Here is a 27,206-nt window from a genome sequence, read left to right on the forward strand (position 1 = left end):
CCAATGCCAGGTGCCCCAGAGGGAATGAACAGAACAGGTAATCATCAAGTGATCCATCCCCTGCAACCCATTTCCAGCTAATAGCCATTGATGGATCTATCCTCCGTGACTTATCTAGTTCTTTTTTGAACCCTGTTATAGTCTTGGCCTTCACCACATCCTCTGGCAAAGTGTTCCACAGGTTGACTATGTGTTGTGTGCAGAAATACTTCCTTTTGTTTGTTTTAAACCTGCTGCCTATTAATTTCATTTGGTGACCCCTAGTTCTTGGGTTAAGGAAGTATTATTTACTCCTTCTCATATTTGCTTTTTCCATACCAGTCATGATTTTAGGCCTCTATATATCGCCCCCAAATCATCTCTTTTCCCGACTGAAAAGTCCCAATCTTATTAATCTCTCCTCATACAGAAGCTGTTCCAGACCCCTAATCATTTTTGTTGCCCTTTTCCAAATCCAATATATCTTTTTTGAGATGTGGTCACCACATCTGCACTCAGTCTTCAAGATGTGGGCATATCATGGATTCCCAACATTGTTAGCTTTTTCAGATGCCATTGCACATTGAGTGGCAACCAAACCAAACAAGGAAAGACTGAGCTTTGCTATCTCCCTGCACATTTAACTTCTCACCAGGCAGGTGCCCAGGACTCTGGCAACTCTGCAAGTCAGTTTAGTCTTTGGCCAGGGACTGCATGCTGCTTCTCCTACCATTGGAGAAGTAAAATCTCTTCTTAGACCCTTGGACTCTACATTAGAGTAATACATAGTTCTTGGAAAATAATGTATAAAACAATCATTGAGGAGCTAATTCTAATTAAAAAGGCAGAAATACTTTTCTCCTACAAATTACCATTTATGTACAAAGCACATTTCTGTACACAGAAATACCATACCGTTGTCAGAAAGATATTTTAACATAAGGGAGCTTTATTTCATAGTTTTGAACTGGTTACATTGATGCAATCAATCATTCTCCAGAAAGTCATTTTGGACACAATAAATATGTATGTGAGAGTGAAAGAGAGGTAAAATGAATGCATGCTGGGTGCCTCAGATTTTAGCATAGGTCTGGCAGAATAATTATATTACTCCTGAAGGAATTCCGCACCACTGCTAAAGGGCAGAATTAATGTCCTCTACAGATTTTTTTTTCCTCCTGGAGAATAACTGATTCTGACAGAGAAGTGAAGGGAAGCTGCAGTTACACCTTTCGCCCACTAAAAGGTGGATGTGGCACCGGGAGAGAGGGCAGCTGGCTCATGGACTGGAGCAGCCAGCCATGGAGAGGGAGGAGACAGAGACTGCCTTCCTCGCAGTGCCCTGCCCATGGGAATATGTGCAGATGTGCCTGACTGAATGGGAGAGGCTAGGGGTCTGTATGGGGGAGGCTCCAACTCCTTAACAATCCCCACTCCCAAAAAAACAAACAGTTTCATACTTCTCCCACCTACACCCAACTACCTGCCAGGTCCACTCTCAAGCTCCTTCCCAGCAATTACTTCCCTCTCCCTCAGCTCCTCCATCACCTCTGACTCCCCCAATCCTTTGAACTGTTGCTGAGGGGTGTAGGCAATTCATTTCAATTACAATACAAAAATGTATTACTCAAAGTTCTGTATTGATATGCCTAATCAGGAATCTATTTGTCAAAAAACATTTTCCTGAATATTTTTGTTGTCTGTATTGTCACAGACATACTTGCTGACAGGTATTTAGAAATAAATTACCAAAATAGTTGAAACTAGTGAGATTATATTGTGGTTTTTGACAAATAAAATATACAGAATTTTAAAATATTGTGCACTGCGTTTTGGTGCAGAATTCCCCCAGGAGTATTATATGCAGCTTTCTACCAGAGGTATGAACATGGAGTTTTACATGTCTGCATTGAGTCTAGCCAAAATGGAACAAATATCCTACCAGTTAAGTTAGAACATGTTATTAATTTGCATTACCATAGGCTGAAGTAAAGGACAAATATTTACAACTTGGAACATACATGAGGAGCGTCCAAACCAGACTTCACAAATGAACCAAGTATCTCAAGTTCACTGACAAAGTTGTTAACTAGAGGTTTAAAAATAAAAAGGCTAGCTAGCAAACACAAGTGCAAAAAAAGGGGTAGGGATAGTCAAGGCTGAAGTTGGAGGGACAATATATGAGAGCAGTTATTCAGAGCTGTGAAGGGCCTTGAAAGCAGCACCTGATGTGATAGAAAATGGGAAACTAATGGATAAACTCCAAGGCCTTGCCTTCACGCTGCTTGGTGATTGCGACTGAACTTGAGGTACTAAAGGATATCTTCCCTGCCAGGTGAGCAGTACCTGAGTTAGCCTAGTCTGGATATGAGCAGCAACACTGCAAACCCCTTACATCAGTTAATGCATCCTCACTGGTGCTGCACTGTGTGTGTTGCTAGCATTTCTGGGGACACATCCCATGGTTCTTTGTCCTGCAGTCAGCTGAGCCACTGATTCTTGCCGGGTGAACTGGGAGAACTAGTCTGATCTTATGGTCCCAAGGGGGAATTGTGGGAAAGCATTGGAAGACTATCAGCACTGACGTGACTAGCCCGAGTAAAGTTGCACCTGCGCTCTAACCCATACCTCCAGACAAGCCAGCTAGCCTAGTTTGAAAGCACCACTGAACTTGGGTGAGGGGGCTGTATATGTGTGGATGGGAGAGTAGTCGGGGTAACATCTAGGTAAGAGCCCAGGTGAACTCTGCAGTGAAGACATACCCTTAGGAGAAGCTAAAGAGGCAACCCCCATGTTTATTCCAGGTTACAAGCATTTCTTCTTTACCCTAGGGATCAGCCTATTTGAGCTATTCCCACTAGTTATACAAGAGTAAGCACCTCTGTAACAGATATAATTTTATACCAGGGGGCAAGCAGAAATGATGGAGCAGTACAAAAAACTGTGCTTAGATAATGTTCAGTGAAAGGATATGGGTCTGGACAAAAATTTTAGCTGTATGAAAAAAAATTATACAAAGGAAATCTAGAATACTTGTGTTATAGTTGATTAATTTAGGCATACCTTATGCTGCCTATTATTTTACAATCAGTTAATACAGCACCTCTAAGAATACCCTAAATCACTACAAACAACTTCACAGGAGGTATTTTCTTTCAGTGCATACTTCAACAGCTTTCATGTATTCTTCCATCATTTATAATCATTTGTCAAAACCACAAGCAGTATTTTACTTAACAAATCTAACAAAACATTTTTTTTTCAAATGACTCTAATACTACATCTGATGTATGGCTAAAGTTACAGGGTAACAGAGTTTAAAGTAAAATTAAAGCAAGTTCTTTAATGTGAGAATCAGACCACAATTCAATTCCAAAATAGATATGAATTGCCCAATTTAGTACCCTGTCTAGTGAACTACAAGCTATAAATTTTGTTTAGGTAAGATGGGAGAGAATAAGGACCCACCTACAATACAACCATTTTACGAGACCAATGGCCCCAGTAACATGCTACCAAATCATACTGCACCCTTGTCAAGTCTCAGGCTGTAGCATGATCAATAGAGAGTTTGGTCTTGTCCACACAACCAAAACCAGTCTGTTTTAGCAATGTTGGAGGCCCTACCCCAATGTAACTCAGTCACCCACGGTAGTTTTTGAAGTGAAGGACCTGGATTAGTGCTCATGTATAACTGCTTTTATATCCAAAGAAATATAATTCCATATGGTAAAATCCTGAGCCTAGTGAAGTCATTAGCAGATTTGCCATTCAGAGGGGCCAGAATATCACCTATGCTACATACATACATACAAGGCACCGACTATTCTATTGCTATGCTCCACATCATCCTTTTGTAGAATTATCCTTACTTAAACCGATGATCAGGTATTTAAGTGGGCACAGTCCAGACACTCAATAAATTGTAACAGGAGAGAGTTCCAGTAAGACTTGCAGTTTCTTAAACACATGACTCAGTTAAGTAATATATGTATCATCTGATCAGCCCTTCCCAAATGCTTAACACAGGAAATAATCCACCATCTGCATAGTGAGGAAGAGAATATATATTCTGGTAAAAATCTGCAATTCCAAAATTATCTGAGCTACTCTCTTTTTGTATTTGCCAGTTTTATTGCCAAACTAATACTTCCATTAGTGGCTTATCTTCTGTCTTATTGATCATTTTAATGGTAAAGTGAGAATTCTACCAGCACCCAATATTTTAAGCTTCTAATTTACACGGAAAAAAAATTAACAGAAAAAAATTCAGTCTTAAAACAATCTAGTAGTTCCAGGCCACCCACATAAAAAAGCTTCAGTAAAATTGTCTCATAATTCAGTGAAGAACTCTAAATAGCAGTCTGTTCTGAAAAGAGTAATACATGTGCAGTTTTTTTAATTTCACAATTGTTTCCTAGGGACCCTCATGCCTCTCTTCTGCCTTCCATTTCTATTCAGTATTAGTTGAAATTGGAGAGAATGATCTAATCCCAATAGTATAGGTAGCACACAGCCATATCTGCCATAACAACTGATATCAAGGAATGGATTGCTAGACATACCAGCTGTGCCTCTGACAAAAACAAAGAAAACAGGGACTTTAAAACAATCATGTCTAAGCTATGGTTTGTGGAACTTTCAAATCCTTGAGAGTTTCATGTTCAAGCTTGTACAACATGGGAAAGAGGATCCCACTACAACAAAGACAGAGTAACTGGAAACACCAACAAGAAGCTACATATAGCTTCAGGATCTGTTCCATGAGACTAAAGAACAAGACTCTTAAATGGAAAGGAAGCCAAAGACAATTTTTGAGAAGTTTCCCTAGTGAGAAGTGGCCAGGAAGATCAGTACACCCACAGCCTATACTGCTGAAGGTAACTATATGCCTTCCTTAAGCTAGTGTTCAGTGGATCATCTAGACCAGGGGTTCTGAGACTGGGGGTCAGGACTCCTCAGGGAGTCACAAGGTTATTACATGGCAGGTCACAAGTGGTCAACCTCCACCCCAAACGCAGCTTTGCCTCCAGCATTTATAATGGTATTAAATATAATTTTAAAAGTGGTTTTAATTTTTGGGGGGGGGAGGGGAGGAGAGGGGGTGAAGAGGAGTCACACTCAGAGGCTTGCTATGTGAAAGGGGTCACCAGTACAAGTTTGAGAAACACTGATCTAGCACAGGATTTGACGGTTTGCTGAGGTAAGTGAAACCCCCGACTTCTCCCCCTACTGCTGATCAGCAGCTTGCATGACTTCAAAAGAGAGCCATTAGTAGTCTCCTGTTCATTTGTACAAACAGCAGCAGCTACCCACCTGCTTCACTAGCTGCAGGATACTTGCCAGTCAAAAAAAAAAAAAAAGAGCTCCAATTAGAAGAACGGGTGCCTGATCTGCCTGCCTCTTGGACCCTCCTCTGCAGTTTGCCTTTTAACAAGCTACTAAGGTTCATAGCCAAAGCAAGAAATGTCTGACCCCAGAGGGGTATGGCAGCTGGCTCCAACTGCACTGAAATACCTAAGAGAGGGCCTTAGTACCTCTACCCACCCCCTTTCTGTACCTTCAGAGTGCTGAAGGATCTGCCCTTCCTCACTCATTTGGTCCTGCTTAGATCACCAGGGTGGAGAATTCTTGTATTGTTAGGAGTCACAGCACCCTCTCTTCCTCTCAAGCAGTCTGCAAAAGCAGGTCCACCTCCCTTCCTCCCACACCCAAAGAGGGCAAGAGACAGGGTAGAAAGAAAAGGGGGTGGAGGGGGGGGGAAGAGGGGAAGCGCAGCGCGGTGGCTGGAGGAAGCCGAAGGTATCAGATTAACTTGAACAACTTTACCAACCCCAGTTAGCTTCTTAATTCAGAAAATAAGCCTAGAATAGAGAGGTATGTTGTTAATGAACTCTATTAAGAAAGTGGTGATTGCATGCTCCTCCCACCACTATCTCCCCAATACCTAAACCAGACTCCTCTTCCTCCTTCTTAACCAAGTTTGTTTTCAGTCTGGATGGGGTAGAAAAAGGAAACATTCCCCACTAGAAGGAGCTCAAAACACACAAGTAAAAAGCCACCGATTCCAGATCTCAAACTTGCTACCAGACTCATGCCATACTCAGTAGCTAGGCTCTGTGCCAATTAGCACTTCAGAAACATGGGCACGTCTGCACTAAAAGTGCCACTGTCACACCTGACTGAAGATGCTACCTACGCCAACCTTCTCCCATTAGCATAGTACCCAACCTCCCCAAGAGGTGGTAGCTATCTCAACAGGAGACTTCTCCCATCAGCTTGGTGCTGTTTACACCAGGGAATAGGTCAATTGAACTGTGTCCATCCAGGGTGTTGATTTTTCACACCCGACAGATATACTGACCTAATTTCTGAGAGTAGACTTGGCCTGAGTCTCGCCCTCTTAGCCATCATCTCAAATCCTCTTTTATATGCCAGGACAGGAACGATAGTGTTGTAGTAGTGTCCAGAGCCTGATGCCACAGGATCTGACTATTGGTTTGCCTAGACTAGGAAAATACATAATTTAAAAACATGCACTTATCACCACTTTGCACAAGCACAGACAAGGCAAGCTGCGTTTAGCTGTTTGCAGTCACCCCTTGCAGAAGTACAAGATTAAATTGTGCTTTGACAACATGGGGTAGATAATTTTCCTCAGTCTAGACCAGTGGTTCGCAAACTTTAACAACCTGTGAACCCCTTTCACTAAAATGTCAAGTCTCACAACCGCCCCCAAAAAGGAATACTTCCAGGAATTTTCTCCTTTACCTTAGTATAAGTTATAAAAAGCAGTGATCTTGGAAATATAAAAAAAGATACATGATTACACACTATTATTAATCATTACAGTATTTTTATTACATTATGAAAAAGGCAACACTCTTCCAAGATCTTACTTTCATAGCTTGTATCACTTTGAATAAGGCCTGTTATAAGAGAAGGCTTCTATATTTCATCAAAGAGTATCAGATGTGAAACAGCATGAAGGTATTTAAGAAGCCAACTCAAAGAGTTCCTCCTACACAAGCATTCAGGTCTTGAGCAGTCCAGGCAAACAACACACGTTACAACAAAGCTTAAACTTGTTCTTCATAATAATTTTAAAACACAATACTTGCCTATTTAAATTTTAAAAACAGCAAAAAAAAAAATCCACCTCCCTTTCCATTTCTCATAAGGAGTCTTGATGTTTAAATCTCCTCAATGTGATAGATATGCTTGCTTTGATCTGCTTAGCTCTTGGAAGTCCAAGGGCTCCAGGCTGCTGGCCCCATGCTGCCCAGGGTCCCTACGGACAGCTCTTTCCACCATTAGGGAATTTTTTCCCCCCCGAGAACCCCCTGTAACATTTTGCGCACCCCAGTTTGGGAACCACTGGTCTAGCCAAACCCCCAAAGGCAGTCTACATTACAGGATTCGCCACAACTATGCCACTGTAGTACCATAGCGTAGACACTTCCTACGTTTATGTAAGGGGTTTTTTCCCCCTCATCCATTTTATGTAAACCCAAGCTCTGGTAGCTAGTCGATGGAAGAATTCCATCTAGTCACATCTACACCTTGCCTTAACTACAGTGTTCAGGAGTGTGAATTTTTTCATATCCCTGAGCAACGTAGATAGGCAAACCTAAATAATAAATGCAGAAAAAAGGACAGTAGGGATGCTGAGCCCTACGGAAAGCCACAAGTTTGTCAACTAACATATTTGTACTTGGTAGATGGATACTGCATAATGTTAACTCTTGTTAACAGTCCTTGGGCAGACTTATCCCAGAAGACACTGTGGAGAACAGGGCAGAAACATAATTTTATGACAGACCTAGCACTTGCCCCCAAGGAAGATACATGTTCATCCAGCCTGATGTCTGCTTCACAAGGACACTTGGCTAGCATATCCTTCAGGTGACCAGTCAGCTAAAGCGTACTAGACTAAACACTGGTGTAAGACTAGCGAGGGTAGGTCCTGAAAAACAGACATTTCTAATTTCAGAGACCCATGGATACCCTAATTATTTATGAAGATTGACAGTGTTGTTCATTTACACTAATGCAGAATAGGATGTGATTACAGTGGATGAGTCAGGATTTTTTGGAGTTGGTAACCGTTTGGCAGGGCCAGCAAAGATTATTTAAGGCTGGTTCTGACCAATAGCAGGTACAATGCCTAGTTCCAATGCACTGCTCAGCTGCCATGCATACCCCAATGCTCCATTGACTTCAGTGAAATGTTAACAGGTAACAGTAGCACAGCAGTTAAAGTGGAGGACTAGCAAAGGGTTAAGATGAATCTAATCTGAAATGAAACACCAAATCAGAGGTTGAAAACGCTCCCCCCAATAGCTATGATAATGAGATGCAGCACTTGATATCCTTCATACACTAGCTGATGAATCGTTGGTCATTTCTGATTTTGGCTATCTGAGTCAGCATATTTAAACCCACTACTAAATGGGTAACAGATTTATAAAAAATATATATATCTCTCTTACACATATTAGTCATATCTTCATGTTATCTGACTTAATCTCTTTCATCTTCTATAATATCATCTCACTCAGCTTATCCAATAAAAAAAACAGTGTCATCTTTGTGATTCCACTCAGTTCATTTTGATTCTTATGTAATACAGGGTAGCACTTGCAAAAACATACACTGAAAGTCAATGGGCCTTCGGAGCCTAAAGGTATGTCTACACTGCAAAGAAAAACCCACAGCACTGAGTCTCAGAGCAAGGATCAACTGACTTGGGCTCAGGCTGCAGGACCAAAAATAGCAGCGTATATGTTCCTGCTCGGGCTGGAACCCGAGCTCCAAGATCATTTCCCCTTACCAGGCATCAGAGCCTACAGTGCTATTTTTAGTCCTGTAGCCCGTACCCGGCAAACCAAAGTAAACTGACCTCGGTTCTGAGACTTGGTGCCACAGGTTTTTCCTCTACAGTGTAGACATACCCTTAGTCACTTCAGGGACTTGGGCCCCTAAGTCACCTTATGTACTTTTGAAAATATTATTCTAAGACTGTGTTGCTATTTAATGGTTGCAAATATTACAGGGGAATAGTTTACATGTAATAAAAATTCACTTCGGTATTTCTTTAAAGCATTTCTATTAAATTTAACAACAAAACTGTGTGTTTATATAGCTCCTTCCATCTGAGGATCTCAAAGCACTTTACAAGCGTTTGGAAATTACGCCTTCTAACGTGCCTGGAAGCATCATCACTATTTACACATGTGGTAGACTGAAGCACAGAAAGATTAAGACCCCAGCTACACACTAAGGGCTTGTCTAGAGTAGGATTTAAAATTATGGTTTTAGGAGATATTAGATAACTCATCCTAACATGTTCTTAAACTGTGTTAAGATCTACACCGCCTTGTCTACAGTACTGTTTTAGAATACCACACCTTTAACTCCCAGTCAAAAACACACCAAAAGCCTAGCAGAATCCCCATTAGTTATCACATGCTTAAGGGTTGGCAGGATAGGATCCACATTAAGCATTGTCTGGGTACAGTCCCACCACAATTCCCACCACAAGGTTAAAACACAGCTCTTTCTTGCTGTGTAGACTGAAGTGAATTACGTTTTTACCAGATACTTGTTAGACAGAGGTAGATCTACAAGCACAGGTTACAGGAACCTCACTTCTAATGTCAAGCTGCTAGGAAAGAGAAAGGATCCAGGGATTTCTACAAGGATCCTGTCCTTAGATCCTGCTCCTACATCAACTTCACATAAAATTTAAGCTCCACTCTAAGTTGCCACTGTTCCTGCTGAAAGGGAGAAAAGGGTTTTCCAGCTCCTCCTACCCCCCAAGAGTACCTTAGCTGCTAAGAATGAGGAAGTGGAGACCTGCTCTACTTCTTAAAAGCACCTGGTTACCTTAACTTGGAAGGACAGACAGCCTGGGAAAAAAAAGAAAAATCTTACCCAACTTGACATAGAATATTAGGGTCGGAAGGGACCACAGGAGGTCATCTAGTCCAACCCCCTGCTCAAAGCAGGACCAATCCCCATTTTTTGCCCCAGATCCCTAAATGGCCCCCTCAAGGATTGAACTCACAACCCTGGGTTTAGCAGGCCAGTGCTCCAACCACTGTGCTATCCCTCCCCCCATATCAGGCTAAACAGCAACAGACAGTCATCAGAACATCAAGAATTATAGTTGATACACAAATAGGAGGAATGTGTTTTGTATTAAGTGGAAGTTTGTTAATAACTAGCTTCAGGAAATAATATAGCTGAAAATGCTCTGAGGAAGGTCTGCAGAGACACAGACTGAACTTCTGTGGTCACCATTAAAACTGTTACAAACCCCTTTGTAAGTAATGAATGTGACTACAATATTCCATATACTAAGTAACAAACACTAGGTAACATGATTCATTTACAAAGGCAAAGCAACCAATATGCTGTTATCTATATTCCTTACAAAAAATGAAGGAAAAATCCCTGGAAAAATCATGGAACAGTCCTCAAGGAATCAATTCTGAAGCACTTAGAGGAGAGGAAAGTGATCAGGAACAGTCAGCATGGATTCACCAAGGGAAAGTCATGCCTGACTAATCTAATTGCCTTCTATGACGAGATAACTGGTTCTGTGGATGAGGGGAAATCAGTGGACGTGTTATTCCTTGACTTTAGCAAAGCTTTTGACACTGTCTCCCACAGTATTCTTGCCAGCAAGTTAAAGTAGTATGGGCTGGAAGAATGGACTATAAGGTGGATAGAAAGTTGGCTAGATTGTTGGGCTCAACGGGTAGTGCTCAGTGGCTCCATGTCTAGCTGGCAGCCGGTATCAAGTGGAGTGCCCCAAGGATCGGTCCTGGGGCCCGTTTTGTTCGATATCTTCATAAATGATCTGGAGGATGGTGTGGATTGCACCCTCAGCAAGTTTGCAGATGACACTAAACTGGGAGGAGAAGTAGATACGCTGGAGGGTAGGGATAGGATACAGAGGGACCTAGACAAATTGCAGGATTGGGCCAAAAGAAATCTGATGAGGTTCGACAAAGACAAGTGCAGAGTCCTGCATTTAGGACGGAAGAATCCAATGCACCCCTACAGACTAGGGACTGAATGGCTCGGCAGCAGTTCTGCAGAAGAGGACCTAGGGGTCACAGTGGACAAGAAGCTGGATATGAGTCGACAGTGTGCCCTTGTTGCCAAGAAGGCCAATGGCATTTTGGGATGTGTAAGTAGGGGCATTGCCAGCAGATCGAGGGACATGATCGTTCCCCTCTATTCGATATTAGCGAGGCCTCATCTGGAGTACTGTGTCCAGTTTTGGGCCTCACACTACAAGAAGGATGTGGAAAAATTGGAAAACGTCCAGCGGAGGGCAACAAAAATGATTAGGGGACTGGAATACATGACTTATGAGGAGAGGCTGAGCGAACTGGGATTGTTTAGTCTGCGGAAAAGAAGAATGAGGGAGGATTTGATAGCTGCTTTCAACTACCTGAAAGGGGGTTCCAAAGAGGATGGATCTAGACTGTTCTCAGTGGTGGCAGATGACAGAACGAGGAGTAATGGTCTCAAGTTGCAGTGGGGGAGGTTTAGGTTGGATATTAGGAAAAACTTTTTCACTAGGAGGGTGGTGAAACACTGGAATGCATTACCTAGGGAGGTGGTGGAATCTCCTTCCTTAGAAGTTTTTAAGGTCAGGCTTGACAAAGCCCTGGCTGGGATGATTTAGTTGGGGATTGGTCCTGCTTTGAGCAGGGGGTTGGACTAGATGACTTCCTGAGGTCCCTTCCAACCCTGATATTCTATGAAATATGATGGTTACATTCATTTCTCACAAAAGCAAAACTAGAAAGATGTTAACGATGACTGTTTTAAGTACATTATAAACAGGCTTGGAAGAATTAGACTTATGTCAGTAAGTGCTGATTTCACCACACACAATGAAAAAAGTGTTCCCACAATTATAGTTGAAATTTACAGATAGGCAAAGACAGACAAATGTTGCTTGAGAACTTAGGAGTATGACTTAAGGCTATTTATTTCATATATTTGGGCATGTGATGTTGACAATTTGTGTTTTAACCATTAAAGCTTTGAGTCTCAATGTCTAACACCATTAAATAAATTGTCTGACCACCACTCCCCTCCATAACTTCACACAACTGCCAAAATTTAAGTCAATAAAAACCTAAAAAAAGGCAAAATTGTGGGCAACTGTGAAGATTTAAAACTGATAAAAAACTGCAAGAGTGCTTAAAAACCATCAATATTATCCATCAAAATTGTTTTAAAAAAATAAAAATCAAGTTCTGCCATGTCTATTTATAAAGAACTGAGTAAAAATACAAGGTGACTGCCACTGGATCTCCCTGTAAAACAGAGCAGCTGATACAACTGAAAGCGACTGGTACTGCCACCATCAATAATATCCAAACAGGATTTCCATTTCTCTGCTTCTAACTTTGAAATGTGTTATATTTACATGAATTATAATTAGACACAGATAAATGGTCCCCTTCCCCCAGGCATTCTTTTTTTAAATAAACAGCCCCACCTTTTATATTTTTGGACGGACTACGATTCATCACATAAAGGCTGATGATGTATAAAGTGAAATGGCTGCAGAAATTATCTGAGTCACTGCAGCATGCCTTGAAGCATGTCCTGAAATGGAGACAGAGGGGAAAAGACCACTTTGTCATTAGGTTACAAAAGGGCATATGAATAGTGGGAAGAACTACAAGCAAGGATTACCCATAAATCTTTGGCCATCTGGGTCAACAGGCAATTCCCAAAGTATATGGCATGCCAAGTGCCCTTTACTAAGTTAATTATAACACAAGACAGAAGCGTTTTTCATATTAACAGGTTTCAGAGTAACAGCCGTGTTCGTGTGTATTCGCAAAAAGAAAAGGAGTACTTGTGGCACCTTAGAGACTAACCAATTTATGTCTCTAAGGTGCCACAAGTACTCCTTTTCTTTTTTCATATTAAGAAGGTACATTGAGGTGGGGGCCAAGGGACTCAAAACAACAGTATGGAACACATCACTGTTTGTTAAAATGTAGGGGATGAGGTGGGTTACTTTCATTTTGGAGAATCTGTTCTAAAAAATAGGCTCTAATCTGTAATATCCAAAAATATGTTCGAACCATCCAAGGAAGCAGCAATGCATTTATAAGCAGCTTCATTTGGGTGCTTTGCCTTTTTACTGCCTTCAATTGCATATCCTTCTTGGGAAGGGCATTATTCTCAAACATTAGACCTTTACAGACGGCACTTGGAGGGTATTTATAAATTATTTGATATGGTCACTATGGCCTCCATGGATAAGAAGCATAGGGCAGGGGTGAGCAAACTTTTTGGCCCAAGGGCCCCACTGGGGTGCGAAACTGTATGGAGGGCCAGATATAGAAGGCTCCCACTACTTCCCACCCCCTGACTGTCCCCCTCAGAACTTCCCACCCATCCAACCCCACCCCACTCCTTGTCCCCTGACTGCCCCCTCCCAGGTCCCCCACCCCTAACCGCCCCCCCAGGACCCAACCCCTATCTAACCCCCCCGTACCCTGTCCCCCCCAGAACCTCTGCCCTATCCAATCACTCCCTGTTCCCCATCCCCTGACAGCTCCCCGGGACCCTGTGCCCCAGCCCCCTTACCATGCTGCTCAGAGCAGCATGTCTGGCAGCCGCACTGCCCGGCCAGAGCCAGATACGCTGCCCTGCATGAGCGTGCAGCCCTGTCACCCAGAGTGCTGCCTGAGTGGCTTCGGGGGAGGGGCCGGGGGCTAGCCTCTGGGGCCAGGAGCTCAGGGGCCAGGCAGGACGGTCCCACAGGCTGTAGTTTGCCCACCTCTGGTATTAAGGTGAGCTATTACCAGCAGGAGTGGGGTGGGAGGGACCTTTTGTAGTGATAATCAAGGTGAGCCATTGTCAACTGCTGGAAATGGCCGACCTTGATTATCACTACAAAAAGGTGTCCCGTTCCTCCTTCGCCCCCTCCCCCTGCTGGTAATAGCTCACCTTAAGTGATCACTCTGGTTACAGCATGTATGGTAATACCCATTGTTTCATGTTCTCTATGTATATAAATCTCCCCACTGTATTTTCCACTGAATGCATCCGATGAAGTGAGCTGTAGCTCACGTAAGCTTATGCTCAAATAAATTTGTTAGTCTCTAAGGTGCCACAAGGACTCCTTTTCTTTTTGCGAATACAGACTAACACAGCTGCTACTCTGAAACAACAAAAGGTTCTCTAGGACAGATTATGCCCTCAGTGATAACTGTACAAGCCCACAGTCTTCAGTAGGTTTAAGCAGGGTATGTCCCTGGAGGCATGAAGTCAAAAGAAAGTGAAGCATTCTTCTTCCAGTTTACTATAAAAAGGTACTGCTGTAAATAGATCAGTGGTTCTCAAAACTGACGGGCCACTTGAAAATTGCTGAGGGTCTTGGCAGACCACTTAATGATCTTTCCAAATGTTCTTTGTACTGTTAGCTAACTATTGTAAAGCGCTTTAGATAAGAGCGCTATACAAAAAAATCTTAAACATTTTTGTGTTCTACAAATAAAAGGGCACAACTCATTTTTATATCAGTACCTTACCTTTCTAATGTGATGGATGTGCCCTCTGTCCCCCACCATGGCAGCCCGCTGGGCTGGGAAGTGGGGGAGGGTCGCTCCCTCTCTCCCCCAAAGCGGCAGCCCCCAAGCTGGGGCTGGAAAAGAGGGCTTCCTCTTCCCGGCAGTCACAGTCCCGGAGCTGGGGAAAGTCACCTTTTTCTGGCTGCCACAGCCCCACACGTCCCAGTTTCCCCCCACCCCCTCTTCTCATCCCATTGCCCCCTCCCACCCACCCTCCTATTCCCCCCCACCACCAAGGCCACTACCTCACCTTACATGTGTGTCTTCTCCAGAGTCCAGGCACCTAATTAGTGGAATCACACCTGCACAGCTCCACTAATTAGGTGGGTGGCCCTTCGTTCTCTTGTGTACGGACACCCAGGCACGTACCTTAGTGCGAACTGTCTGTGGACCACAGTTTGAAAACCTCTGAAATAGATCATTTTTTACCTCCATAGAGCATTGCTACAAATTATGTTATTGGAAAGGCTAACACCATGCTTATGCCCTAAATTTCACAAAGCAATGAGTGTTAATAAAAAAATCTTTAGGATCGTTAATATATAGATATGAGCCCATTAATACCACATAAAATAGGTGGTTTGATTTAGTCTCCCACAAATGCATTGACTAAACACCAGCAAATCAGGAATGAATGAAGTGGCCTCAAGAGATTCAAATGCACACAGGATTTTTGGCCCCATGACTTCATCAGTTTCCTGTCAAAACTTCAGCCTTCTCTAAACTGGCTTTTGCTACACCGGCTTTCGCTGTTGCCTTCTTTCTCATATACTAGAGAATGAGAAAAATATTAACCATTATAAACATCTCCCATGATGACTGCATTGTATATAGTTCAGAAAATTTCTTCTAGAGTCAGTGATTCAAAGATATGGTTGTTTGTATATAAATACTAAACAACAAGAGCTGTAAGAGAAATAGGGTGGAAATTGATATCTAGTATTCTTCTCTTAAAAAGGCAGAGTCATTGGGACTGGATTATTTGCAAGAGCATCCCCTCCTCCCCCTGCAATCTCCAAATTGAGACAGTTTGCTATTATTATGCCTATCCTAAGTGGATAAGGCTAGAAAAGTGACCTTTAAAAAAAAAAACAAAACCACACACATGTAGTTTATTTCACTTAACTTTTTCCTTCCCCTGAGCAGTAGAATTATTCACATTCCCAACAATTGAGACATTTTCCTTCCTCATTTTTAAAATACCCATTTCTCCACAATTTTCACAGTTGGGGGCTTGGGGGAGAAGGAGAAAGATGACTGTAAGATAATTTTCTCAAGGCTGAAGACTAGACCAGACAAGACTCCTTAGACTGTGTTAATACCACTCTCCATCAGGCTAATGGGATTGCTGTTGAGCAATACAAGTCACCCTTGTCTCACAGAGCTGAGCATACTAAATCAAAAGCACTTGCTAGTTTGAGAGAGACCAGGAATCAAGGCTGTATCTATCTCCCACACACCTGTGTGGAACACTCAACAGGACACGTTCTACATTTCTGAATTGTGATATTTTCAGTTTGTTTTGATTTAAGTTATCAGCATGCATCCCAAAAGTCCTGGTAATAGATATTTATCTTGCAGGGTTTTTCCACCATGAAATATCATACCTCAACCATTTTCAAGTTGATCCTATGACTTCAATGCATTTGAAAAGGGAGTCTTGATTATTTGTAGTGAGCACATGACAGGAACAGCTTTGTAACATTTGGACTATGTTTTGGAAAAACAGTTGTGTACTTTAAATCATGTTTGATAAATATTTTAAAATATTTATAAAGGGTATAGAAAAGCAATTTTGAAACAAGTTCTATTTTTTGCTCATATGTTTTAAAACTCTGCTAGCAGAGTTTTAATATTGCTAATTTGTTAGTCTCTAAGGTGCCACAAGCACTACTTTTCTTCTAACAGGAAAGAGACTTAAGAAACCAGACCCCAAAAGATAGCTGCATTCTTCAAAGGCCTAAATTAATGGCTTTTTATGTGTGATACTCATTGTAATGTTTATCAATCAGCATGAGGCAACTGAAACCAAACAAGAAAGTGTCAGTCTTGTTCACCAATCATTTCTACATTACAAAAGAAGCTTGAAAACTAGTAGGAACTCCAGCCTTTCTACAAAGTGTTTTTGTGCTTAAAGCAGTGACAGCAGAACCCCTGAAAATAGCAATTCCTCCATTTAAACGCAGCATTCATCTACCCAGATCACCCGCCCCCCCCGCCCTTCACCCATTTAAAGATTCCCAAGCTTCTCTTTTTACTGTTATGGTTACAGCGCAGAGGGAAGGGTTTAAACTTGGCAAAGTAACAGGCACCATCTGTAACCACATTTGCCTTGTGGGCATCAGAAGAAGATGAATCCCACATTCCTGCCTTTGAAGCTATCCAAACGGCAGCTCGCAAGGCAGGGAGCTCGGAGAGGAGTTTCCTGGCTCTTTCCTGCCGAGCCGGGCCCGAGAACTCCCCGCGGAGGGAGACACGTAGGGCCGCGGCAAGCAGAGGGCAGATGTCATGTTTTGGCTGCCAGCGCCCCCGAAGGCGCCTCCCAGGCGGAGGTAGGTAGCGAGGTGCCCGCACCGACGCCCCGGCGCGCACTGCAGGGAGCCAGGACTTCCCCGCCGGGCCCCACTGCAGGCAGGACCGAGCCGCCGCAGGCAGCGCGTCCCCTCCCGCGCCGGGCACGACCCCCACCGCCAGAGGCAGCGCCCGGCCCAGGGGGCTCCGCAGGGCCGCCCGCCGCAGCGCGAGGCCGCCCAGGCCACTCACCGTCTCATGGCAGCGCGGAGGGAGGAGGCGCGGGGCGGCGGCGGCGGGCCCGGGGCGCTAGAGGCGGGCAGCCCTCGCCATGGGGCGGCGGCGGCGAGACCTCCCCGCGCCGCTGCGCTCTAATCACGGCGCTTCCCCTGGGCCAAGCCCGGCCGCATCCCCCCAGCCCTGCCCGCGGGGACTCGGCGGCGGACGACGAGGGGGGAAGCGCACAGAGGGACGAGACGCCGGAGAGCCAAAGTTCCCCGCGGCGGCGGGAGGGGCCGGGATGCTGCTCCTGCGGCGGGAGTGGGAGGAGGAAGTGGCTGCTCCCCGCTCTGCCAATGGACGCCCGGCGCTGTAATTAATAACCAGGCACATCATTTCCTCCCGGCTCCAGCCCGGCGCGCTGCCCCGCCTCGCCCCCTGCCGGCCGGCCGGCGCGGCGCACCCTGCCCGGCCATGTTCGCAGCCCGCCGCCCGGCCGGCCGCTCCGCGCCCCGGGTGAGTGTAAAGTCGCCGGTGCCGGCCCCAGGGCAGACGCGGAATGCGGTCTAAACCCGGCTGATGTGGATTGAGTTTAATGCAGCCCGCCTGCAGCCATAGGCGGCGCCGCCTGGTTTAAGAGTGCCCCTGCCAGCCCCCAGCAGTCAGAAGCGTTGAGTCAGACCCCCACCAGAAGTCATGACATTGACTTGAAAAGTAATAACTTTAGCGGCCTCCCATGTCTGAGCCATTAGGATGCACTTTGGTCACACGCTCCAGCTTTCCTCTGCAATCAGGAGGGCTAGAAACCCGCTTTTTTAAAAGTGGAGGTGTATTGCCAGGACTCCAGGAGCTGTGACTTTAAGCAAAGCGCCAACTATTCCATGACTCAGCCTGAAATGGCAAGAGCTGGCCACACAACCACACTGTGTTTTGCTCCAGTTTAACTACATCTCTTAAAAACTGATTTAATGTTACACAGATGCAACTTTGGCTACAGACAAGTCCCCAGAGAGGGCACCCATAGAACTGCTCCGACAGCACCTCCACCAGAGAGCAGGTCAGGGGCACCTGATAGCTGGAGAGTACACACTCACACCAGGGAGCTGCCAGAGATATTCTGTTGTGCTCATGCACATTCATACCAGATGACAGGTTTCAGAGTAGCAGCCGTGTTAGTCTGTATTCGCAAAAAGAAAAGGAGGACTTGTGGCACCTTAGAGACTAACCAATTTATTTGAGCATAAGCTTTCGTGAGCTACAGCTCACTTCATCGGATGCTCACGATGTAGCTCACAAAAGCTTATGCTCAAATAAATTGGTTAGTCTCTAAGGTGCCACAAGTATTCATATCAGAGAGACAAGTAGAAAACTTTTGAGGCAATGAGCCCCAACGGTACCTGCACTCATGTCAGACAGAGAGTAACTACCAAACCAGTGTCTCTCACAGATCTTGTTTCCCTTTACTCCTTCAGCTTTGGATTCCTTTCTGCTCCTCTTGCCCCTGTTAAAGATCCTGCTCCTCTCTGGCTCCCGCAAAATGTACTGCAAATTGAACGGAAGAAATAATACATAGTACATGCAACTATCCTAAATCACAGGATGCGTTGCAATTGTGCATTCAGAGCTGCATTTCTTGACATTCAGGAGGCAGTAGGTGAGGAGGAGGGACAAGAGGGAAGGTGAGGGTACAAAGTCAGCATTCGTCCATGTTTCTGTGAACTAACTTAGGAACATTTGGCCAATTTCTGCCCTCAGGTATGCCTGCATCCCTATTAAAGGTACTGTGCAATGGGCTTGGGGAGCTGAGCTATAATTGGGGAAAGAATCACTAGACCAATGAGTCTGTTCCACTGGCAAGCATAGGTTATAGCCCCCCCCCCCCCCATAAAAGACACATCAGATAATTTGGTGCAGGATGTGCAGTAAAGTTTATAGGGCCATGCGTGAGGCAAGATGTATGGTAAACTCAGGATAACTGCCACAAAGAACAGGATATATTTATGGGGGTATAGGATGTCATTTTTGAGTAGTACACTTGGTTGGTTGTTACTACTTGGGAGCCAGGAGCTTTAGCGTATGACAGGGAAATCTAGAAGGTTTTGTCATTAGGAAACAGAAAAGGATGGTCCCTCCCCCAATTCATCGCTCAGGATGGAGGGGGAGGACATAGGAGCATGTTAGGAGGTAATACCACAAAGTGTGGGGAAGGAGGGCAGGACTATTCAGCCGGTTACTCAACATGCCTTGGACTGGCTCTGAACTGATTTAAAAATTTTATTAAAGCTAATGTTAAAATTATATAATATACAGGTTAAGGAAATAGTGTCTGCACCTCTATTACATTAGATTTAGCCAAGAAACATCAGGTGCCACATTTTCTCTCTTTTTCTACATTCAATATAAAGTCTCAACATGTTAGGTCAGGTCTACACTAAGGGTATGTCTAAACTGCAAAGAAAAACCTGCAACACCAACTCTCAGAGCCTGGGTCAATGGACTCAGGCTGCAAGGCTAAAATTGCAGTGAAGATATCTGGGCTTGAGCTGGAGCGTGGGCTCTGAAACTCGGGGAGTGGGGAGGGTTCCAGAGCCCAGGCTCCAATCTAAGCCAGAATGTCTGCACTGCTCTTTTTAGCCCCACAGCCTGAGCCTTGCAAGCCTGAATCAATTGACTCAGACTCCAAGACTTGGTGTCACAGGTTTTTCTTTGGAGTGTAGACATACCTTAAGAGTGCTTTGCCATTATACCGGTACTTGTATATTATACCGGCGAAGCGCTCCACATGTGGACACAGCTTAGACCAGCAAAAACAATTTTGGCAGTCTAGCTTATTCCAGTCCCGCTGAGCAAAACAAGCTATATTGGCAAAAGATAAAATTGCCAGTATATCTATATCCACACTAGCAGCTTTCGCTGGCATGACAATTCCACCTTGTCACAACCCTGACCAGTTTAACTATGCTGACAAAAGCTTGTCGTATTGCTCTGCACTCAGATTCTTTCAGGTATGAGTTTATACCTGGAAGAATCTAATAGACAATTCCATAGGCTGCTCTGTTACCCAGGTTCATCTCAGGGAGATACAACCACATAAATTAAAAGCAGAATCTGGCCCCTAATATTGTTACTCATGGCCATTCTACACGTAACATTTTGCTGGCCTAGCTATGTCAGGAGTGTGAAAACAACACATCCCTAACCAACATAGTCACTCTGGCAGAAGCTCTAGGGCAAACACAGTTGTGCCAGCAAAAAAGTTCCTGTGCTGGCATAACTTATTTTGCTCAGAGAACTGGCATAAGCTAAACCAGTTGGCCACATTAAGCTGCACCCACACTGGAGAGTTTTACCAACATAGCTGTACCACTATATATATTGCTATACCAGCAAACTAGTATAGACAAGGTCTCAGTGATACTTTCCTCAATAAAAAATGTTTTTTATTAAACTTAGATTTGATATATGGGAGAGTAATCAAATAAAGATGGAATTTGTAGAGCAAAATGGAAATGTTGGCTGTAGTTCAGGAGACAGTTTGGAAAGTAGGAAAATGCAACATCTGGGGCTCATCACAAGAGGCAGTTTACAAACTCAGGATGGGGAAGAGGTTTTGGTGCTAATGAAAAAAATTGCTCATCTGGACTCTCTCTGGAATCTCACAACTAATTGCTTTAACAGGCAACGATCAACTAAAAATCATACCATTATAAAATGTGCAGTATAATGTTTTTGATTAGCGGTAAGTAGACACAATCATAAGAATAATATGAGCCACTTTGTTGATTGTTTTCTGTTTTCATAATCTCTGTACTAAAGAATGAAATATGCAAAAGTTGGATTCATCTTTTGACTGTCATCTATTGCTGGCAAATTATTTCTTAGTTTCTTCCATCTTGTCACTGTAGACATGAAAAATAAATTAATAAATATTAATAAAACATATATAATGAACTTCACCACAGAATTAAATGTATTTATAACAACAAAATATTCTACCAACAGTTATGCTGGAGATTCTGGCAGTTATGTTGTTCTTTAGTAAGATCATAGAGGATCCTAGTTTAATTCATCCAATCAGTTGATCCATATGTCTGCCTCATGGTAATGCACTGAAGTGACTGAATAGGAAAATAAATTGATTCATGGATATTTTTGTAAATAAAAAAGACAAGTTTGGTTTCTGGGTTTATGTCATTTCTGGGTAGTTTTACAATCACTGAATACTCACATGAATCCTGAAAGTTAGATGAATTTTAGCATGAATATTATTCACGAGTATTTGTAGCAGAAGTGTGTTATTTATTTGTAAATTATTCTCCCATTTAAAATGTTTGTCACCCACAGAGTGGAAACACTAACATTTTATTTAGGTGACCAACCACACAATACAGATATTGAATTGTCAAAGTGAAAAGTTTGCAAACTACCCATAGTCTGAAAAATAATTGTCCAAACTATCCAGAGAATACACATATGGATAACTAATACAAAGAGAATTGAGCTCAGTTTTGTTAATGGTTCACTAAACCATGAGGCTTACTTCATAACAAATACAATTCATACTCAATAGTTCGACCTGCTCTGTAACAAATAACAAAGATACTTTTACTATGGTTACAGAACAGTAACCAGTTTTAATTTCTGAAATGAGTCCTTAATGTTTCTTTCTATAAATAATAACATACTTTGATCTGTTTCTGTAAACATCAGATAACTTATTTTAATTCACTTTAAATTGCAGCAGACTCTGGAGAAAGGTGCTTTTATGCTCAGTAGTGAGGCCCACAAAACCTGAATTATGTAGAAGCTGGTATAGAAAATCCTCTGACATGCAAACAAATGTCAGACAAAACATTATAGCTAATTTCCCTGAATGTTTAAGTGGATTAACCCCCAGCGAGGCAGCATGAACTCACACGCACTACACATGCTTGCACAATTTGGAAAATTAAAATGCGAGGAAACTATGATGTATCATGTCACCAGGTCTGTTTTTATTATTCATAATCCTCTGAGAACTCATCAAGTAAGAGTGTTAATCCAAAGAGGAGAAAAACACATAACTTAATGATGACAAGGATTACTTGTTCACATGGCCTGGTCTATGCTCAGTTTTTACACCAATGTAGGTCAGGCTCAAACTACAACAATATAAATACCTTTATATTGATACAACTGTGTCCACACCAATGGGTGGCACCAATTTAACTAAATCAGTTTTGCTACTGATTTAATTGGTGCAAAATCTGAGCCTAGACCAGGCCTACATGTTAAGCACAGATCAGTATCTGTACTGACAAACTAAGGGCTTGTCTACACTTATAGCACTGCAGCGGTGCAGCTGCACCAGTGCAGCTGTAAGGCTTAGGCCCCGTCTACACTGGCAAGTTTCTGTACAGTAAAATGGCTTTCTGCGCTGTAACTCCCGAGGTGTACACGCTGCCAAGCCACTTAGTGTGCAGAAACTTGGTGAAGCACAAAGTGGAGAGGAGGCCCCTGGTAAGTGGATCTGATTTGGGGAATTGCTAAAGCGATTTGTTGGGGGCAGGAGAGTTGCAGAAAGCAGGCTTGTCTCCCACCACATGCCTAGTCTGAGTGGTGGAACAAGCTGTTGATAGACTCCCTCACTTCATGGGAATCTCCCTCAGAGATCTCCAGGAAACTCTCTTGGAGATACTGGGCAATCCGCCGCTGCAGGTTCCTTGGCAGAGCTGCTTTGTTTCTTGCCCCATTAACAGTAACTTTCCCATGCCACTGTGCCATCACGGGGGGCGGGGGAGGGGGGGACGACCATTGCTGCACACAGGTGAGCCACATAGGGGCCAGGGCGGAAGCCACAGGCTTGGAGAAGATCCTCCTTTGATTCCCTGCTCACCCTCAGCAGTGAGATATCTTCCATAATGATCACATCCTGTGGAAAGTGTGGAGACAGGAATGATTATCAACCCCCCCCCCCCATACAGTGCTAGCTCTCCTCAAGAGCCACGTGCCCAGCATACAGCAGGGTCCGAGAAGAGTGATTCACCCTGCCCCTGCAGCTACTCACCATTTTGGGGGTCTTGTGGCTCTTGTGTGCTTGCCTGGGGTCAGCCAGTTAGTGACAGGTGTGTGAGTACTGCCTGTGTTTTAAAGCACTGAATCAGTGTTGTGTATGTTGCAAACAATACTGCTTCTGTAAAATGATGCATTTAAACTTCACAGAGACGACCTTGGGAGGCCAGCCTCCCTTATCGGTGGTAGAACGGCTGTGCAGAATTAGAAAGCAGCCACGAAGAACTAAGGAGGATCTTCTGCATGAGGTTATGATGCACTCCGCTGCTGAGAAACAGGAATTGAAGGAGTGGCAGGACAGCGAGAAGAGGGACCCAAAGGAGAACGTGGCACACCAGAATGAAGCCATGGAGCGGCTCATAAATGTTATGGAGCGCCAAGTAGACATGCTCCAGGAGATACTAGCTCTTCAAACTGAGCAACTCCGCGCCCGCCCTTCCCTGCAGACACTGTCACAAAACTCTTTCCCATGTGCCCCCCACACACACACACCGCCAACACACTGTTATCAACTTCCTGGCTCCACTCTCTACCCACAGCATTCCACTCCTCCCTCCTCACAGTCCGGCAGTGTGTACTCCCACAACCCACTGCACTCCACACCCATCCCTCTGCGGTTTGGCCCTGCTGAAATACAGCACCCGCTGCATTGTGCTCCAAAGGAGAAGGTTGGGTGTTATCCCTGGACATACACAAATCTGTAGCCATCCTGGGACCACTCCTCCTCTGGAGACCTTCTCTTCCCCCATTCCTCACCTTGCTGATGTATTTTTGTTGTTTGACTCTCTCCTCTGGTTGTTGTCTTTTAATAAAAGAATTGTGTTATTTTGAAAGCAATCTTTATTCTATTAAGTGAGAGCAAAAAGAGCACTGCAAAGCAACAAACAATTATATTAAACCCCCTTATTGCATCATGTGCACCAATCATCTCCTAGCATTACAAGCACTGCAATCCTGAGCATAGCAGCAAATATTAGTGGCTTTCAGCTTCAAATTGCTGCCTCAAGGCATCCCTGACACTTATGGCCCCGCACTGTGCCCCTCTAATAGCCCTGATCTCTGGCTGTTCAAACTCAGCCTCCAGGCGCTGAGCCTCTCTGGTCCAGCCCTGAGTGAAGCCTTCACCCTTCCCTTCACAAATATTATGGAGCGTACAGCATGCGGCTATAAGCATAGGAATATTGTCATCGGCCATGTCCAGCTTCCCATACAGGCATCACCAGCGGGCTTTTAAACAGTCAAATGCACACTCAATATTCTGCACTTGCTCAGCCCGTTGTTGAACCGCTCCTTGCTGCTGTCAAGTTGCCCCGTGTATGGCTTCATAAGCCATGGCGTTAAGGGGTAGGCGGGGTCTCCGAGGATCACAATAGGCATTTCGACTTCCCCTACGGTGATGTTCTGGTCCAGGAAGAAGGTCCCCGCTTGGAGCTTCTTGAACAGGCCAGTGTTCTGAAAGACGCGTGCATTGTGCACCTTTCCGGACCAGCCTGTGTTAATGTACGTGAAATGCCCACAGTGATCCACAAGCGCCTGGAGAACCATTGAGAAATATCCCTTGCAATTAATGTACTCAGTGGCTAGGTTGTCTGGTGCCAGAATTGGAATATGCATGACATCTATCGCCCCTCTGCAATTAGGGAAGCCCATTTGTGCAAAATCATCCACAATGTCCTGCACGTTGCCCAGAGTCATGATCTTTTGGAGCAGGATGCGATTAATGGCCCTGCACAAGACCATCAACACAACTCTAACGGTCGAATTTCCCACTTCGAACTGGTTAGCGACCAATCGGTAGCAGTTTGGAGTAGCCAGCTTCCACAGTGTACTCACCATGCTCTTCTCCAGTGACAGGGCAGCTCTCATTCTCATGTCCTTGCGCCACAGGGCTGGGGCGAGCTCATCACACAGTCCCATGAATGTGGTTTTCCTCATGCGAAAGTTCTGCAGCCACTCTCATCATCCCAGACGTGACCTCACCACTCAGTGCTTGTTTCCCGAGCCCAAAAACGTCATTCCACTGTGGTCAGCACCGCCATGAATGCCACAAGCAATCTAGTGTCGTAGCTACTTTGCATGGCGAGATCAACGTCACACTCCTCTTGCCTTTGTAGTTTAAGGAATAACTCCACTGCCATTTGTAACGTGTTGGTCAGAGCGAGCAGCATACTGGTCAGCAGTTCGGGATCCACTCCTGCAGCCCGAAGAGGCAGGGTGTGCAGTACACAAACCGTTGAAAGATGGCACCAAATGTGGATGAAAGCACAGGGATTGCCGGGATGTGAAGCAATGCATCACGGGGCATTGGGACATGACCCAGGATGCCCCACAACCCCCTCCGCCTTCCCATAAGTCTTAGCGGCAAAAGAGAAAGAGGTGCTCTGTGGGTTAGCTGCCCAGAGTGCACCACTGCAAGTACCGCAAGTGTGAACATGCTATTTCGCAGGCAGCTGTCAGTGTATACACACAACAAAAGGTTTTCCTTTTGCGCTCTCTGAGCGGCACTGTAATTGCTGGCACTGTAACTGCCAGTGTAGACATGCCCTTAGCTTCTCCTGTTGGCGTAGTTAATACACCTTCCCGAGGGGTGGTAGCTATGTCAAAAGGAGAAGCACTCCCAGTAACATAACACTGTCTCCACCAGGGATTAGGTCAGTATAACTAGGTCGCTCAGGGGGGTGTGGACTTCCCACACCCCTGAGCGACCTCGTTATACTGACAGAAGTTTGTAGTGTAGACAGGGTTAACTCTTTAAAACACAAACCTAAATGAACTAGATGTTGATCTTAGCTACACTTAATTAATATCAGTGAAGCACTTGAAAGTGAAGGGGGAAACAAAATACAAAGTATTAAACAAATCTGAAAGACTCAGAGCAGACAAAATGGCAGGAATGCCCCAAACACTACTATCCTCCTTTTTGCACTCCATGTATCTTCCTAGCCCTAGTTCAGTCATAGCTAACATGATTCTGTTGCTAAGAGAAGTATATAGGGTTTTAAAACAACTACATAGATCCACTGGCCAAAATCCAGGCAATGAATATGTCTACACTACTGAGACTATACTGGCATAACTCCCAATTTAAACACAGCGTACTTCAATAGAAAGGGGTTTTTTTTGTGTCAGTGTAGGAACGAAACACCATGTCCCTAAACAACATTAGCTATGTCGATTTTGTTGTTACAGCCATGTTCCTGGTGGGGAGAAAGGTGTTTTTCACACCTCTGACTGACATAGCTACACTGGTATAAGTTTTAAATGTAGACCAGGCCCTAGAACAGAAGCAGCAGGTCTATTGTATATGCGGACCTATAGAGGCAACCTCTGAGGCTGTCTACAGTAGGAAAATTCAGGCCTCTGATTCTTCATGGGTCATAGAATGGGTGATGGGTAAGTTGTAGGGTAGACAGGATTCAGGGGTTTTTACCACTGTGCTGTCTAACCTGTCACAGTGATTAAAAAAAAGTCTGAGCCCTGTCTACACTATACCTACTACCATTAGGGCTGCACTGGTGGAGAAATTCAGGTTCCAATTTTCCAAGTTTAGACAAGGGCAGAAAGGCTGCAGAGGTGTTCCATGGCTTGGCCCATAGCTGGGAGAATGATTTTGTCCTTCCTTTCCCTATGTAGTTCCTTTGTGTTCAGCCCATTTCCCTGTACTCTGACTGGAACCAAATATGTTTTAATAGAGAAAGTGCTAATAATGCCTTTAAAATCAATACAGATAAGTCTAGATTTCAGGTAAAAGCCAGTAATTTTCCATAATACACTGCCAAATATTGCAGGGTGTGATATTCAAGTAGGTTGTGTGCGCATGTCCCA

At 44.1% G+C, this 27,206-nt stretch overlaps 1 protein-coding gene across 5 annotated transcripts in view; it reads right to left on the bottom strand.

The window, feature by feature from the left end:
* Positions 1–17,666, bottom strand: part of ACVR1 (activin A receptor type 1) — a 136,891-nt gene extending 119,225 nt beyond the window's left edge. For 3 of the 5 annotated variants that reach the window (XM_084643249.1, XM_084643246.1, XM_084643247.1), the window contains exon 1: positions 17,364–17,666. In XM_084643249.1, the coding sequence (XP_084499375.1) occupies positions 17,364–17,371 (8 nt within the window). In that variant the 5' untranslated portion in view covers positions 17,372–17,666. Of the gene's footprint in view, positions 1–6,343; positions 6,406–17,363 lie in introns of those variants that run through there. The other 2 variants (XM_084643248.1, XM_084643245.1) reach the window with 1 other exon arrangement.
* Between the last annotated feature and the right edge of the window lie 9,540 nt (positions 17,667–27,206).

This window comes from Lepidochelys olivacea, assembly GCF_965140295.1.
Source record: "Lepidochelys olivacea isolate rLepOli2 genome assembly, chromosome: 11".
Lineage (NCBI taxonomy): Eukaryota > Metazoa > Chordata > Testudines > Cheloniidae > Lepidochelys > Lepidochelys olivacea.